At 36.9% G+C, this 18,916-nt stretch overlaps 1 protein-coding gene across 26 annotated transcripts in view; it reads left to right on the top strand.

Moving 5' to 3' along the window:
• Positions 1–18,916, top strand: part of picalma (phosphatidylinositol binding clathrin assembly protein a) — a 72,208-nt gene that overhangs the window by 15,250 nt on the left and 38,042 nt on the right. For all 26 annotated transcript variants that reach the window (XM_079805139.1, XM_079805136.1, XM_079805130.1 and 23 more), the window contains exons 3-7: positions 11,719–11,861; positions 13,224–13,299; positions 17,527–17,629; positions 17,713–17,806; positions 17,966–18,077. In XM_079805139.1, the coding sequence (XP_079661265.1) occupies positions 11,719–11,861; positions 13,224–13,299; positions 17,527–17,629; positions 17,713–17,806; positions 17,966–18,077 (528 nt within the window). The remainder of the gene's footprint in view (positions 1–11,718; positions 11,862–13,223; positions 13,300–17,526; positions 17,630–17,712; positions 17,807–17,965; positions 18,078–18,916) is intronic.

The following is an 18,916-nucleotide window of genomic DNA, read 5'->3' as shown; positions in this document are numbered from 1 at the left end:
CAGATGTGTCCTCAGAGACTCCCGTTGCCATTATTTCTCGAAAATATATCCTCAACTGTTGTCAAGGCAACACTCCACGTGTGTTGTGTTGTGGTGTTGTGTCGGGTCGAACCGAACGACCCACAGAGCAGAGGGGGCGGGGTGAGGTAAATTTTGACCAGGTAAAATGAGTGTTTTCTTACAATACTAATGAGAATTTTTAATTAAAGTATATTACAAACTTTTCATTTAGACACTAAAGAATCATATTAACTTGTACAAAAATGTCATTCTATGACCCCTTTAATATATTTATTCATGTTTATTCTTCTGGAAGAGATGATCGCGTTCACTCGCACGCCTGTACAATGATCAGTCGTCACTTTAAAGTGCGTCAAAACGGCATTTATCGTTTGAATTTCGTGATGAAATGGACTGAATACTTAATATGTTCGAGTGGGAACTAGGATTGAAGTGTGTTGCGCGCTGAAAACAAGCCGACAGTTAACTGTTAAAGATTGCAATCGGAACCGTTCGGTACACATGCGCACCGAACCGAAAGCCCTGTACCGAAACGGTTCGGTACGAATACGTGTACCGTTACACCCCTAATAAATATAAATATAAAAAATATATATATTTATTTATATATATATTTATTTATTTAATGTCCTACTTCGTAATATTAACACACAAATTAAAATTTGTGCCCAAGTCCAGAATAGAGATCGGCCAAAATAAAACTTAAAACTGTTCCGCTTTATGGCCGGTCGACCGGTGCATTTCCTATTTTCCATTACTGTTCAAATCATCCCCCAGACCGGATTGGTCACTGGGCCGTATTTTTGACACCCCTGGTCTATAACATATTATTTGGTGAACCACAGGTTACAGTATTTATATTACCTGATAACTGTCAAGAGTTCTTCTTGACCAAGTCTTTGACCCCTGTTACTGGTCTTTCACTTTCCGTCCAGTTTAGTCTGCATGTATAGTGGACTGTATTTATGGATGCAGAACAGGATGCTGTCTTCTATCTGTCTGCGAGTTAAAGCCTTCGAATCAGGGGAGCAATCATTCACTTAATGGTTTCCTGTCCTCTGCCCTCACAAATGGGTCTGCCTGAAGCGGAACAGAGAATCCGTGATGGAGGAATATACCGGTCGGCCTTTGTTTCTACCTGGTTTTTTTGTCTGTTTCTTGGTCTGTGTCTCTTGTAGCTTCCTGTCGTTTGTCCACCTCAGGGGTCAGAGAGTCTAAATAGCTCCATCATCAGCCTGTTTTATGACCTGAGTTTTTCAACGGATTCATGTTGAATCGGTTTCCTTCTATGAACTGTAGGAAGTTTGCAGCATCCTCTTGCTGAGTCAACTATGTTCTCTTGTCCTTTTCCAAAAAATAATGTTTTTGAGACTAGAGACCATTATTCTGTATTGATGTTCAAGTTTGTTGTTGCTCCACAACCATCATCCATCTGTTTAGCTTTGTAAACAGAAAAAAACACCCCCCACACACACACACACACACACCCTTTTCATCAGGCACACAATGCATTAATATGACAGTATGTAGCCCAGCCCATTACTAACATTGAGATCAATGTCCTTCAACAGTTCTCCTTGTTAATTATTAATATTAGTCAAGCTCTCCTGATGTTGACGCAATGTATGAAATGCAAATGGTTCAATGACAAATAAGTATATCTGAGATCTTTAAAAAAAAATCTAGTTTAGAGTGCAAGTTCTTGTAAATTGTTAGTTATTCAACGGATCACAAATCACGGTCCATATATTACGTTTTTGAGTCACATAATTGGGGGCAAACTTTGCCATCGTTTTATTATTTAAAGCACACCTCGATACCAAAGCAAAACTAGCCTAACTAAAGTTCAAACTTTATTAAAGGCAAGTAAACAAACATTCAGTAGAAAAATCAAACAAATACATTAATTACAAGCATAGATAAATACATAGTTATAAATAAAGGTCTGATTGATGTAATCTATATTTGTCCCTAAATGTAAAATAACTTTATCGTTTTCATTGTATAAATTAAATCTAGATTAATCTTTGTCAGAACTGTTTGATTCAGATTGACGAACAGCAGCAGGAATAGGCTGCTGTCACTTTAAGAGTGAATGCACAGATCCAATATAATGATACAATTTCTTTGTTCACTTAAAGGAACACTCCACTTTTTTTGAAAACTCCCCTAGAGTTAAACAGTTGAGTTTTACCGTTTTCGAATCCATTCAGCCGATCTCTGGGTCTGGCGGTAGCACTTTTAGCATAGCTTAGCATTGATCATTGAATCTGATTAGACCGTTAGCATTTCTATATTTTTTCCAAGCCTGTAGTGCTCCAGTCAGAAATTGAAGCTTTCGCGCCTCGATCGCCCCCCGGTGGCCGGTCCCAGTATAGCTCCTAAACCCCGCCTCTCCAAGTATTAGAATGGGCGCGAGACACACTAAACAATTTAATTACACTTCAAATAATTGTTTCCTAAAGATGGTTTATGTCATTTTAGGCAGTTTTTATTACAATAATTTCATTTCAAGTGTTCATTTTTTAAATAAGTTTAGTTTTAGTGAGTTATTTGATGCTATAAAAACGGGGGGTGTGACGTCATGATTGACAGCTGAGATTGACGGCTTCTCTGAGTGAACTTGTCACTGAGGCACTAACGGACTTTTTTCTGGATTTTTGGGAGGAGATTGGAGCTTTAGCTTTAATTTCTACACTTCCATAACTGTTTATTTCACACCAACATAATTCTTAGTTCTGCATCTGCGAGAGTGTGGGCGGGCTTTTGATAATCGCGCCTCTACTTCCTGTTCTCTACTGCGCAACTCCGGTCCCGAGATCGCTACTGCGCAGACTCGGTCCCAAGATGTCAGCGCCGTGAGCGGGCCTATGAAAGCTTCAACTTTGGTCAGCGGAAGTCAATGAAGTCGCGTCGTCCATATTTTTTTACGGTCTATGATTTTTTCCTATTTAAAACTGGACTCTTCTGTAGTTCCATTGTGTACAACGGAAAATGAAAAGTTGCATAGGAATATGGCTAGGAACTATACTCTCATTCCTGCGTAATAATCAAGTAACTTTGTTGCCGTACCACGAGTGCAGCGGCGCAATGATAATACACAGTCTGGTGTAAGAGATTTTAAAAAAACTAAGCATTAAAAATCTTACTGACCCCAAACTTTTAAACAGTAATTTGTTTATTTATCTGGACACTAAACATGTTCATCACAGAGGAGGTATATTGCAGTCATTTACTGTATGAATTACATTTTTTTATGTATTTTAATACATTCAGACAAAGAGAGTCATGTCATTGACTCAAATGCAAATAGGTTATATAACCACAAGGAAGTGGGTATTCAGTGGTGTAGTTTTGCATAATTCAACCTTTGTGTGGGTCAGGTCTAAAATAAATACTCCATTTATAGGCTTTACAACAGCAGTGACCTGTTATTCTTAAAGGAACACTCCACTTTTTTTTGAAAATAAGCTCATTTTACAAGTCCCCTAGAGTTAAATAGTTGAGTTTTACCGTTTTTGAATCCATTCAGCCGATCTTTGTATCTGGCGGTAGCCCTTTTAGCATAGCTTAGCATACATCATTGATTCTAATCAGTCCATTAGCATCTCATTCAAAAAATGACCAAAGACACTTTCAATATTTTTCCTATTTAAAACTTGACTCTTCTACAGTTACATCGTGTGCTAAGACCAACTGAAAATGAAAAGTTGTGATTTTCTACACCTATATGGCTAGGAACTACTTTCTCATTCCTGCGTAATAGTCGCGGATATTCACAGCCGTACCATGGCTGCAGCAGCACAATGATATTACAGCGCCTGAAAGTAGCCCCCAGCTAGGTAACTTTCAATGTGACCGGCACTAAGTTCGTGTAGTTGCAGAGAAAGTTTCAGGCTTCAGGCTTCCGACAAATTGTGTTGTGGATTTACCTGTGTGATTAGCCATGGTTCTGTGTGTTGTAAAGGGCTGTGATAGTAAGTCGAAGGTGTAACTACCACCATGTTTCACAGAATACCAACGAATCATTGCACCGCTGCAGCCATGGTACGGCCGTGAAGATCCGCGACTATTGCGCAGGAATGAGAAAGTAGTTCCTAGCCATATAGGTGTAGAAAATCACAACTTTTCATTTTCAGTTTGTCTTAGCACACGATGTAACTGTACAAGAGTCAAGTTTTAAATAGGAAAAATATTGAAAGTGTCTTTGGTCATTTTTTGAATGAGATGCTAATGGACTGATTAGAATCAATTATCTATGCTAAGCTATGCTAAAAGTGCTACCGCCAGATACAAAGATCGGCTGAATGGATTCAAAAACGGTAAAACTCAACTATTTAACTCTAGGGGACTTGTAAAATGAGCCTATTTTCAAAAAAAGTGCAGTGTTTCTTTAAGTTTAGAAGTGCACAATACGTTTTAAAGGAACAGAACTTGAAGATTGCCATCATTCACTCATCCTTATGTTGTTTCAAACCCATATTGACGTTCTCTCTTCTGTAGAACACAAAAGGGATTTTACAGTTAAAGCGTTACCTCAGCGATTTAGCATTACGCTTTGTATCAGTAGAAACATGGTAGTATATTCAAATGATGGTACTTTTCCCCCCTCATGTACCCCTGAGACGAGAGAATTATAAAATTTCTGGAAAAAAATCATCTGATGATGACGCAAAAATCATCATTTTGTGTCATCGGAGGATTTTTGGCCAGAGGCTAGAGACTACAGGAGCTAGTTCTGCATGTTTTCAACCCGCCCGTAGGGGAGAGATCTCACTCACAAAATGTAAATGTGCACGGCCGCTCGGATCAGGCATTAATAATGGAGCGGTGCGGAGCAAAGTGAGTGTTTCAACTTTTCAATTAATTCTTATGAAAGTTAAGCTTCCATATGCGATCTGAAAACGTGCCGGACTGGATAAGCGTTGTTAATGACTGCCGCGCTTACCTCAGCTCTTCGCTCTCGTGATGAATGAAATCTGACTTCTGTTTTGTCTGTGCCATGACTTTCGTTCGGCTCACTCACACGTTATTGAAAAGACACGTTCAGTTTTTAATTGTAGTGTTTATTCTCTAACTGAACGAAATGATCTTATTACTATGAATATCAAAACAACGGTGGGAGCGGTGCTGTGGTGGGCAAGTGATAACCAGTATCCGTGGCTTTGGGAGTGGCCTTGTAGGGCAGCGAAGCAAGTGCATTCTGGAAGTGGTTGTCTTTCATCCACATGAGACAAAAATACAGCGTTTTCTCAGTTTAGAAGGCACCAAATTCATAAATAATTTCTACTACATAAATGACCCAGTTTAAATAGACATTCATCTACCCAGCGCTGAAGTACCCCTTTAATAGACTAGAGCTTTCAGCTTTTCAGTAGGCCTAATCAAAAAAGATGCAAAAGCACCTTAATTTTGGTTAAATGGGTGAACTATCCCTTTAAAGGGTAACTTCAGTGATTTAGCAATAGGCTTTGTATCAGTAGAAACCCGGTAGTATATTCAAATTATGGTACTTTTCCCCCCTCATGTCCCCCTGAGACGAGAGAATTATGCATTTTATTTCTGGAAAAAATCCTCTAAATGACGCAAATATCGTAATTTTTTGGCCAGAGGCTAGAGTCTACAGGAGCTAGTTCCTCATGTTTTCAACCCGCCCACAGGGGAGAGATCTCGCTCACAGAATGTAAATGTGCACGGCCGCTCGGATCAGGCATTAATAACGGAGCGGAGCGGAGCAAAGTGAGTGTTTCAACTTTTCAATTAATTCCTATGAAAGTTAAGCTTCCATAGGCATGATCTGAAATCGCGCCAGACTGGACACGCGCCGAGAATGACTGCCACGTTTACCTCAGCTCTGCTCAGCTCTTCTCTCTCGTGATGAATGAAATCTGGCTCCTGCTGCGTTTGTGCCGTGACTTCCGTCCGGCTCACTCGCACGTTATTGAAAAGACACATTCAGTTTTTAATTGTAGTGTTTATTCTCTAACTGAACGAAATGATTGTATTACTATGAATATCAAAACGACGGTGGGGGCGGTGTCATGGTGGGCAAGTGATAACCAGTATCCGTGGCTTTGGGAGTGGCCTCGTTGGGCAGCGAAGCAAGTGCATTCTGGGACTTGTTGTCTTTCATCCACATGAGACAAATACATTTTCTGTCTTTTCTCGGTCTAGAAGGCACCAAATTCAAAAAATAATTTCACATTTCTACTACATAAATGACCCAGTTTAAATACACATTCATCTTCCCAGCGCTGAAGTGCCCTTTTAATAGACTAGAGCTTTCAGCTTTTCTGTAATCAAAAAAGATGCAAAAGCACCTTAATTTTAGTTAAAGGAACACTCCACTTTTTTTGAAAATAGGCTCATTTTACAAGTCCCCTAGAGTTAAATTAGTTGAGTTTTACCGTTTTTGAATCCATTCAGCCGATCTTTGTATCTGGCGGTAGCACTTTTAGCATAGCTTAGCATACATCATTGATTCTAAACAGTCCATTAGCATCTCATTCAAAAAATGACCAAAGACCCTTTCAATATTTTTCCTATTTAAAACTTGACTCTTCTACAGTTACATTGTGTGCTAAGACAAACTGAAAATGAAAAGTTGCGATTTTCTACACCTATATGGCTAGGAACTACTTTCTCATTCCTGCGTAATAGTCGCGGATCTTCACGGCCGTACCATGGCTGCAGCGGCGCAATGATTCGTTGGTATTCTGTGAAACATGGTGGTAGTTAGTTACACCTTCGACTTACTATCACAGCCCTTTACAACACTCAGAACTATCACAGCCCTTTACAACACACAGAACCATGGCTAAACACACAGGTAAATCCACAACACAATTTGTCGGCTGCAAGCCTGAAACTTTCTCTGCAACTACACGAACTTAGTGCCGGTCACATTGAAAGTTACCTAGCTGGGGTCTACTTTCAGGCGCTGTAATATCATTGTGCTGCTGCAGCCATGGTACGGCCGCGAAGATCCGCGACTATTACGCAGGAATGAGAAAGTAGTTCCTAGCCATATAGGTGTAGAAAATCACAACTTTTCATTTTCAGTTGGTCTTAGCACACGATGTAACTGTAGAAGAGTCAAGTTTTAAATAGGAAAAATATTGAAAGCGTCTTTGGTCATTTTTTGAATGAGAAGCTAATGGACTGATTAGAATCAATGATGTATGCTAAGCTATGCTAAAAGTGCTACCGCCAGATACAAAGATCAGCTGAATGGATTCAAAAACGGTAAAACTCAACTATTTAACTCTAGGGGACTTGTAAAATGAGCCTATTTTCAAAAAATCCCTTTTAAAATCGACCATTTCTGTCACCATATGTTATGGATGCAAATAAAGATATTGCACTGAGAGAACATTTTGCACATTTTGGAGTGTGACTCCTTACTAATATTGCATTATTTACCCTGGAGGCATTTCAGATTATGAGCATCAATGTCAGAAGAACATGGATATTTTATTACACAAGAAGTTTGGGAAGTTTTTTTCCCCCCCTTCCAAGTAGGCTGAGTATCAGGAAAATGTCAGACACTTATATGTTCAGGCAGAGCAGGTCACATGACTGGTTTGTTTCTCATCACATGGTTGGATACGCATGCACCCTGCTGGCTCATCAATCATGTCCGTCTCTGCTCCAGAGAGATAGAGATACAGGGTGGGTCTAGATTGGGCAAGAGTCCTACAGATCTCTAATTTCTCCTTTCAAATTATGTGCTTCTTGGCGACATAAGGGAGTGCAGGGTAAACCCGACAGTGTCCAGTTACCCTGGCGTGGGACGACAACGGCATCAAACATCAAGTCCACGTCGTCTTCTGGCTTTGATCTTTCACTTGAGCCCCATGGACGTGTACACTTGCAGCTCCCTCGTGCTCAGCACAGGCGTTTTGTGTTGGCTCTGAAAAGTCTTTTGTTGTCACGTGGCCAAGCCTTTGTGCAGGTTTAAATGGTGGATGTTATCTGTAAAAGAGAGGGCATTCTGTGGACCACCCATGCTCACTGTGCAGCATATTTTCACATTCCCACTTCAAAAGGCTGCGTACGCACTAATATTGGGTGGCAATTTGTCGGGGAGTGTGTAATTACTCTTGTCTTTTGAAATGGTTTGTAGAGAGGGGTGGAAGTGGCTTTTCATTTAAGTATGTCTAGAAGTGGTTATAGGGTCGCGGAAATCATGGTTTGAATTGCGGAATCCAGTCATAAAAACGGAATTTATTGTATAACGTGGAATTTAATGGAATTTTTGATGAATGAATAAAAAGCATGTCCGTACACTTTAATCAAATTGCGATTAGACTAGTGTCTGTGAATATTAAACCACAAAAATACTATTTAAATATGAATCCTGCCTGTTCTGCATGTCGTTGTGAGAATGAATACACACTGAAGCATATGAGGGCATGAACTTCATCTCCAGAGTAAAAACTTCATCTCCTGGTAAAATGTCTTTTCATGAGCATTTCACCATTATATTTGAGAATAACTATCGTCATATATAGTGTTGTAGTCAAGACCACCTAATCCAAGACCAAGTCGAGACCAAGACCAACATGTGTTGAGACCAAGCCTGTAGCGCTCCTCTCAGAAACTGAAGCCTCCACGCCTCGATCGCCCCCAGGTGGTTGGTCCCAGTATAGGTCATAACCCCCGCCCATCCGTGTTTTCTAATGGACGCGAGACAAAATAAACAATCTTGACGGCTTGATCACCTTCCATATTCAATTTATGAAAAAAGTGTTGAAAGTGCTTCTGAAGTTCAAATTGCTTACGTTACCAGTTGCGCTCATCAGACGTAGCGCAAGCATTTTCAACGGCGAGAGGCACTTTCAACACTTTTTCCACGGAAGGTGATCGGCAGGAACTTCATAAAGTTTTAAATATGGATATTTTTCATAAACAAACGCATCGATTCACTTCAGAAGGCCTTTATTAACCCCTCGGAGCCGTGTGGAGCACGTTATTTGACGGATTTGCATTTTTATGGACTTAAAAAATAGAGCAACAATAACTGCTGTTATAAAGCTTGGATTAGCCAGGACTTTTTTTAATATGACTCTGATTGTATTCTTCTGAAAGAAGAATGTCATATACACCTAGGATGACTTGAGGGTGAGTAAATCATGGGCTAATTTTCATTTTTGGGTGAACTATCCCTTTAAGACAGGTCTCAAGACCAAGACCGGTCTCGAGTACTACAACACTAGTCATATATCATAAACACAAACTCAAACTCAAAGGTTTTCACGGCAACCCGTCAAAATACAATTTTGGTTTAACTTGAAATTATGACAGAAATATATTACTGTTGTACAGTAGAATTTAGCTATGTCTTAAAGTAGTAGTAGTATTATAAAAAATAATTTTTCCATGTTTTAATTTTAAGAGTAAAGCTCTGTTTTGCAGCACTTTGTTTGACAAAAAAGTTCAATTTCATAGCATTAAATTAATGTTTTATGCCTACATTTGATTACCAGAAAAACTTTAATTAAAAACACTATTTCTGAAAATAAAAAAACATTTCATAGATATTTATATATTTTAAAATATATATATATATATATATATATATTAATTAAATTAATTAGATATGCTTTTTGATTTATTTTAAATTTAATTAAACCATTAAAATGGAATCCAGAAAACTTAAAATGGAATTTAAGTATTTTATAGCCTAAAAACAAGTAAAGTTTATTATACAATTTAACAGCAATTTATTAAAAGTTTGTTTCATCATTTCAATTTTAATTTAACTATTAAGGTGGAGTCCAAAAAAATTAAAATGGAAAAAATGGAATCCAGAAAAAATAAAACGTAAAATTTGATAAAAAAAATAAATAAAAAAAACTATGTAATTTGGGAAGAAATAAAACCGATTTCATAGGGCCCTATCTGTGTAAGCTTGTTTTCACAACAGAGTAAAAAAAATCATCTCAAAATGTGATCTTTTTTTCTTGCGATTTGTGAGTTTATATATCACAGTTCTTATCAAAGTTCATATCTGAAAAAGTCAGAAATGTGAGAGAGTCCGATTTGTGAGAAATAAAATTAGAATTGTGAAATATAAACTTGCAGATGAAAGTCTGAATTGTGTGAGGAAAAAGTTTGCAGTTCTGTTTTTTTTATTCGGTGGTGGAAACCAGCTTCCATCGTTTTCTCTTTCATTTGAATCCAGAACTTTACGATGATATAATCCCGTTCAGATCTGGTTCCCTGTGGAGAGAGGCGGCGTTGTCCTCCTTCGCTGTCTGTGGGAGGTTTCATGAATGGCATGATAAGATGCAGCCCTGAATGAGTCTCACAGTGTCAGTGGCGTAGAGAAAGCCTTGAGGGATCCCGCTCCTGCTCTCGGAGCGCAGATGGCTGTGGAGCCCAGCCAAAGAACTAATAATGCACAGGATATCAATGCATGTGTCTCACTCTCTCACCATGTCAGCGGCTCAGCGCTGAATGCTAATGCACTGAGCAGCGGCACCTTAGCATAACCCACGTCCACAGAGTCCGATGGCTCTCTGGAAACTGCGGCTTCTTCAGTAGGTTAGCCGACTTTTATAAAGTCACTACATTGGAATCTGTGGCAGTGAGTTTGAAGGTTAACGGGACACAGAAGTTTCACGCTCCGTCATTTTTTTTTTTTTCACAAATGTCTTGTACATTTATTCTGTCATGCTATTTTCATTCATTTTCTTAAAGGCATTATAAGAATGATTGACTAATAATTTGAAGGTTAACAGGACACAGTTTCATGCATCGTCATTTTTATGTTGTTTTTTTTACACACGTCTTGTACATTTAGTTAACAGTTTGATATTTTCATTCATTTTCTCAATGGCAATAATGATTGACCAATGTTTTGTTAACAAAAATAATGCAAAACAAAATTATCTGCCTTCTTTCAGTTCTAATTCAAATCTTTTACTTGTCTTTTTTTGACAAAGTACTTTTCAAAACCTTGTCTGTAATTTTGTTGATGAGATTCACTGCAATCATAGCCAATGAGAACATTTTTAAACTTACAATAAAATATGGAATTGGATTTTTGACCAGTGAGCTTTTGTTACAATTTGCAAATGATAACTTTGTGAATTGAGTAATAACTGAAATCATATCACAGTCTCTTATGATCACCAAGGTTGCATTTATTTAATCAAAAATCCATTATCATTGTGTATATTACAATTTGAAATAACTGCTTCTATTTTTTAAATGTTCAATTGTAATATATTCCCGTGATGCAAAGCTGAATTTTCAGCATCATTACTTCAGTCTTCAGTGTCACATGATGCTTCAGAAATCATTCTAATATGATGTGGTGGTAATTAATCATTTCTTATTATTAACGTTGTTTTTTGTGAAAATCCTTTGATCCCTGTAATGCATACTTGCTGAATAAAAGTAATAATTTCTTTCAAAAAATCTTACTGACCTCAAACGTTTGAATCATGGTGTCTGTCAACCACTGACCACCCTGTTCTCTTTATATCAGTATCATCATCTGTCACTGCATAACCCATCAGTTGACCACTAGTTTGGACACGGTGTAAGCCTTTTGAGGAAGTCTGGGATGGAAGAATTCGAACAAATGTTAACAAGCCAAAACTGTTTCGGTTATTTAGGGCAAAAATACAAACGCTGTGACAGTTTGAATTATTAACACATTGACCTCCTTCAACTCTCTCTCACCAGATCTGATCCAGTGCACCAACGAGATGAATGTGAACATCCCTCAGCTGGCCGACACGCTGTTCGAGCGCACCGCCAACACCAGCTGGGTGGTCGTGTTCAAATCTCTCATCACCACTCACCACATTATGGTCTACGGCAATGAGGTCAGCCTCCCCACATTCTCTCACACTCACACACTCACACACTCACACACACACACACACACACACACACACACACACGTTTTTGTACACACTCGCCACCTTTAGCCTGAATTCTCTAGCCAGATGAACTCCTGAATAGTTCACCCAAAATTATTATATTATATTATATATTACTTTAATTACATTTTATTTTAATTACAATTTTATTTTAATTGCATTATATTTTTTTATTTCATTACATTTTACTTTTTATTTTAATTTAATTTTATTTTATTTTAATTACATTTCATTAAATTTTTTATTTTAATTACATTTTATTTTATTTACATTTCTATACATCTTATTTTTTAAATTGCATTTCATTTTGAATTACATTTAATTTTATTTTAATTACATTTTATTTTATTTACATTTCTATATATCTTATTTTTTTAAATTGCATTTCATTTTGAATTACATTTAATTTTATTTTAATTACATTTCATTTTAATTACATTTTTATTTTATTTATTTTTTGTTTTAATTACATTCTATTATTTATTTTAATTAAATTTTATTTTAATTACATTTTCGTTTTATTTTAATTACATTCTATTATTTAAATTACATTTTCATTTTATTTTAATTACATTGAATTCTATTATTTATTTTAATTAAATTTTATTTTAATTACTTCATTTTATTTTTTAATTTAATTACATTTAATAATTTTTTTTAATTACATTTATTTTAATTTCATTTAATTTTATTTATTTTTTATTTTAATTACATTATATTATTTATTTTAATTACATTTTATTTTAATTACATTTCATTTTATTTATTTTTTATTTTAATTACATTCTATTATTTATTTTAATTACATTTTATTTTAATTACATTTCATTTTATTTTAATTACATTTTCATTTTTTTTATTTTAATTACATTTATTTTAGTTTTTATTCTTTTAAGAATATCTTGGCCACTCTTGAATGATTCATGATTCAGAACATGAATTTGAACTGGGGCTGATAGTCTCAAAAATGACAATACGTCCTTTTTGACGCTTTACAACCGTAGTCACTATTCACTTTAATTTTACTTAAAAGAGTGGCCAGGATTCACCTTTTGTGTTCATGCAAGAAAGTAAGTCTGGTTTGAAACAACATGAGTGAGTAAATAATAACAGATTATACTTTTTTTTGGTGAACTAATCCTTTAACTGTTTGATCGTAGTTTTGTTTTAGGGCTCTATCTAAAGCATTTAAACCCGCACATGTGCCACAGTCAATCAGTTTTACCATTGTGGCTTTGACAATACTGTTTATTTGCATTGTGTGAGTAAATTGAAACAAGAACTCTTTGTTCTTTATGTTGACAGAGATTTGTACAATATCTGGCCTCCAGGAACACATTATTCAACCTCAGTAATTTTTTGGACAAAAGCGGGTTACAAGGTAGGTGCTTTCAGCCCGACACTTCATTACTCATTCTGTTTTTCCAAACACATTGCAGCTGCGTCATCCATTTTCATGAGCAACCAAACCTATGACAGATGCAGACATGATTAATATTTGAGGATCTGACTGAACATGCTCTGCGTTTTCACAGTTCTATCATTTTAATGTTAGTCATGGTCAGATGTGGTGTTGGAGGGTCTGCAGGGGAAGCGTTAGGTCCCGTTTCTCGCTATTTCTCTGTTTGTCTGTCTGCTCTTCTCTCCCTGAACTCCCTTTTGGGACCTGTTCGGCAACATGGCCGACTTTCAGCTTAAATAAAGCACTAGTGGTTTTATTTACCCAAGGCTTTTCCCATGTTAAGAAGCTGCCTGGCAGCCAGCAATCACAGGACGCAGCAGGGGAATCAGAGGAGAGTCTTCAAGAAGGACTCTGGGCCCATTTTCTAAAAGTGACTGGAACTTCCGGGCTCTGATGTTCTTTCTCAGACACCCTGCAATCCTACTTTTAATAGTTTTTGGTTTTGCTGGGCATTTACTAAATAAATAGAATAAAGACAATAAAAAAAAAATAAAAATAAATAAAAAATAATATATATATATATATATATATATATATATATATATATATATATATATATATATATATATATATATATATATATATATATATATATATATATATATATATATATTATATTTCATTTTTTTTTTTTTTATGTAACTTAATTAAAATATTTTAGTAAAAATATATAAGAATTTAAAATGTCATACAGGGACTTTCATGGACATTTGAGTGATGCAATGAATGACTGAATCAATGTTTTAAAGATGAAGACACAGACAGACAGTTTGAACAAATGATTTAACAGAAATGAAACAAACAAAGAATTGAAATCGAGGATGAAATCGTCGATAATACTTCAAATATGTCTTCGTGTCATACTTCGTGTCATACTCAGTGCCGCCATCACACGCTGCGCGTAGGGCACCACAAGAAAATGCCCCCCACGCGGCACTACAAAATTTGTGAACGCCGCCACCGCGGGCATCTTAAAGTGATCGCGCTTAGGGCATCAAAACGGCCAGCGGCGGGACTGGTCATACTTGTATAACTATTGTAGAATATATTGTAAATATTTAATATATATTGTCCAGCCATATTTGTAATACTTTTTTGTGTTGTATTTTTTGGCTTTTTAGGATCCTTATCCTATAGTATCCTGCATTTGACTATTTTGCCTTATGACCAGTGGCAAAGACTAGTACACATTAGAGGCGGGATGGGATTAATCAAGTGATTGGGACGGGGAAAGGAAAAAAATTTCAGTGGGAGTGGGCGGGACAGGGAATTGTAATAACACTGATACCAACTATATACACATATACTGTGTATATAAATTAACTATATGTTTTAATTTTGAAACGGTATTTCCCGCCACTATCCTCGGGCCGGGCCCTTGATCAAGCATTTGTTTTGTTTTTATTACTTTATTAGCCTAATTGGGTGGGCAGAAAGCTATGCCATAACCAGAAATAATAGCTATATATATATATATTTTTTTAGCAAAGTAAGAACTAATACTACAACTAAGAAACAAATGTGTACAAAGTTGCACAAGTCCGGATTATTCTACAATGCGTGTTAAACTCACAGCACACGCAGTGATGAAGCGCAGCATCCTGAACAGAACCGCTCTGAGACGCCAGTCATGAGCTGCTCGCGTGAACACTGCGCTTTGCTTAACTATTTCTTTTAGTTTTGAATTGTTTTGTTTAAAAGTAGACATTTCAAGATTTCTATACACTTAGTATAACTTAGGCTCACTGAGTTTGGGTTTATTTATGAGATGTGCTCCAGTTCATGTGCAATGAAAGTGATCGCTCCGGCGCCTTCATGTCACGATTATTGTCTGCTATAGCCTATTTGCTTCTTATTTATTAAATCCAGGCAATTGGCTGATGAAACATTGATTAAAATTAAGACACAATTTATACAAAATGAAATTCACTAGAAAGGCTTTCTATAAAACAAAACTTAATGAAGTGGTCAAAATAATTTTTGACCCAATCGCATCTTTTCACTTTTCATAATCAATATAGCCTAGATGAAATGTAAAAATAACATTATAATGAAATGTAAAAATAACATTATAATATTTAAACATAAATATGAAACAAAATGCATTGTTTAATGGCTATAACAAGTATAGTAAGCTACAGTACAGTGGGATTTGAGTGAACGTCATTTTACCGGTGATCGGTTCATGAGTGGAGCGCTGGCATAAAGCAGATTATTGAGCTGAACATCACACCGGTCCGCTTCACTCATTACAGGCTCGTTCTCGTCAGAACGCTCACGTATTAAAAAATGGGTTTAAATCTGCCTCGGGCTCATAATTACAGTTTGTGTCGGGCCGGGCTCGGATACAACCCGTACAGGCTCGGGTAGGGTCGGGCTTGATTTTTTTCTAAGAAAAAAGCTAGATCTAAGCTCTACCCTGACTCTTTATGCTCTCCTGTTTGTTTTTGTGTGGCTGGATTAAAGGGTTAGTTCACCCAAAAATGAAAATTCTGTCATTAATTACTTACCCTCATGTCGTTCGACACCCGTAAGACCTCCGTTCATCTTCGGAACACAAATGAAGATATTTTAGTTGAAATCTGATGGCTCTGAAAGTCCTCCATTGGCACAATGCACGGTACACTCTAAAGACCCATAAAAGGTACTAAAGACGTCGTTACAAAGTCCATCTCACTACAGTGGTTCTAAAATAACTTTATGAATCGGCGAGAATAGTTTTTGTGTGCAAAAAACCCTAAATAACGACTTATATAGTGATGGCGATTTCAAAACACGGCATCACGAAGCTTCGAAGCGTTGTGAATCAGTGAGTCAAATCATGATTCGGATCACGTGTCAAACCGCCAAACTGCTGAAATTTGGCGATCCAAACTGCTGAATCGACTCACTGATTCATAACGCTTCGAAGCTTCGTGATGCCGTGTTTTGAAATCGTCATCACTATATAAGTCGTTATTTAGGGGGTTTTTGCGCACAAAAACTATTCTCGTCACTCCATAAAGTTATTTTAGAACCACTGTAGTGAGATGGACTTTGTAACGACGTCTTTAGTACCTTTTAAGGGTCTTTAGAGTGAACCGTGCCATTGTGCCAATGGAGGCCATTCAGAGCCATCAGATTTCAACTAAAATATCTTAATTTGTGTTCTGAAGATGAACGGAGGTCTTACGGGTGTCGAACGACATGAGGGTAAGTAATTAATGACAGAATTTTCATTTTTGGGTAAACTAACCCTTTAAGTGAATGACGTGCTCCACCTGTAACAGTTAGTGGTGGTAATGCACCAAGTTGGTATGCCAATGCCAACCACCAATATAAGAGGGGGCTTCCCCATGCACTTGGTAGCCGCGGAAACCATAATCAAAATAGAGTCAGACATGAAAGCCACGCTGCAACGACAACTGTCGGAAAATTACATCTCAGTTGTACTCACCGACATTTCTAGGCAGTCTGAAGTAACCAAAAAAGACGCTAGCTGCAAGACATTTACTGCTTGTGCGCGTGTGTGTGTGTGCGTGCGTGCCTGTGTTTGTGTGTGTTTGCATAGGTGATTTACATGGAATGTAATGTGTGTGCATTGTTTAAGCTGGCTTTCAGTTCAATAAAATAACACAAACTACATTTTGGATTTGTATTCAATTAAGTGGGCATGCTGTAATGTGTACAGAATGTTTTACTGTAACTGACAGATTCCAGCCAAAAAAATACAACACATGGAGTGGGAGGGAACGGGAGTCATTCTTCTGGGATTGGGACGAGACAGGATTTTCCCCCAGTTTTTTCGTGGGATTGGGATGGAATGGGATTTTTTTTTTGTGGGAGGTGGACGGGAGAGATTTGAAAATCCACTCCCATGTCACCCTCTAGTACACATCACGATGACCTGTCATACGTAGTACAGTCAGATAAAGCTTACGGGTTCTAGGTTGTGTCATGCATTATACTAACCCTGTGGAAACCGCAATGTTTTTTCCTCTTAGCAATAAAAATGAGTCACAATCATACTGAAATATTGTGCCCAGGATTCAGCTAAAACATCAAGGGCTAGCATTTTTAACTCTAGAATCAGAACACAAGAATATAGTTTAATAACCCAAGGGTCGCTGTGAACTCCAAAGACAAAATGTTTTGTTCTTCGTGCAGGATATGACATGTCCACCTTCATCCGGAGGTACAGCCGCTACCTGAACGAAAAGGCAGTCTCGTACAGACAAGTGGCTTTTGACTTCACAAAAGTAAAACGAGGGTAAGTCTATTTTCTAATTCTTATAGGGAAATTCTCTCATTTACTCTTTAATGATTTGTGTGGTTGTCCTTTTCGTTGGGAAGGGCTGAAGGTGTAATGAGAACTATGAACACAGAGAAGCTCCTAAAGACCATCCCCATTATCCAAAACCAGATGGATGCACTCCTCGACTTCAACGTGAGTTTATGATGCCAACAGCTAGACTTTGCTACATGGTCCGCTAACAGCTTGCCCTTTCGTCAATGCACTCTTCCATTTGATTTTTTTTTTCTAATTATCAGTTCTTGCAGCAATCGTCCCAAACCAAATTGAGTTTGGCTTGTTTTGTGTCTGCAGGTAAATGCCAATGAGCTCACAAACGGGGTTATTAACGCCGCATTCATGCTTCTGTTTAAAGACGCCATCCGTCTGTTTGCGGCCTACAATGAAGGGATCATCAACTTGCTTGGTGAGCTGTTCTCCTACTCAAAACTCTCTGTGGGCTGCCCTACATATTGGCTTTTACCAGTTATCTCTGCTGTTAGTTCCTGTTACAGAGACCTTTAAACTTTAAAATATCAACCCACTCATCGATAGACTCTGACCTGACACGTCACTCAGTTTTATGACGGCTTGTTTATTGAAAGTTGTAGCTCATAAAACAAACCCTTCATGCACATATCAGTAGTCTCAGGAATTATTATTTTTGGGCCATGTAAGGCCAACATTACTGTTTAGGGCTGTAAAACTGAGCCGATTTCAACTTGAAGAGATGATTAGCTAGAGAGTGCGATTACATTATATAATGTCACTGCATTTTGTTATCAAAGATTGATCATATGATGTTTAGAACCCAGAATTTAATAACGAGACATTGAAGTAGGGTTGCACAAGGAATCAAAGTAAGATATGTTTACAATGAAGAAAGCAAATTTTTTTCTCTTCCTTGTTATTATTGAATAATACAAATATGAGTGCTGTCAATCGAATTAATCACATTTTTCTGTAATTAATTGTGATTTAATCACGATTAAAAACATTGTTTTTCATAGTTTTTAATGCTTTTATATTGTAATAATTTCAGTTACACTCCAAATTAATGTAGAAACAACTTAAAGACAGCATTTTTAAAATATTTGTTGTATTGGCATCTTTTTATGAATGAAGGCCAATATCACTGCTAAAACATTCAAAATTACAGTATAATTGACAGCTATCAATTTCCACATTTATTAGGCTTTAAAAAATAACTTTTAATTTAAAGAATTAGTTCACTTTTAAATAAACTTTTGCTGATAATTTACTCAC

This window comes from Gobio gobio (genome assembly GCF_949357685.1).
Source record: "Gobio gobio genome assembly, chromosome: 22".
Classification (NCBI taxonomy): Eukaryota; Metazoa; Chordata; class Actinopteri; order Cypriniformes; family Gobionidae; genus Gobio; species Gobio gobio.
Note: the sequence above shows the minus strand (reverse complement) of the source record. Positions and strands in the feature narration are given on the sequence as shown.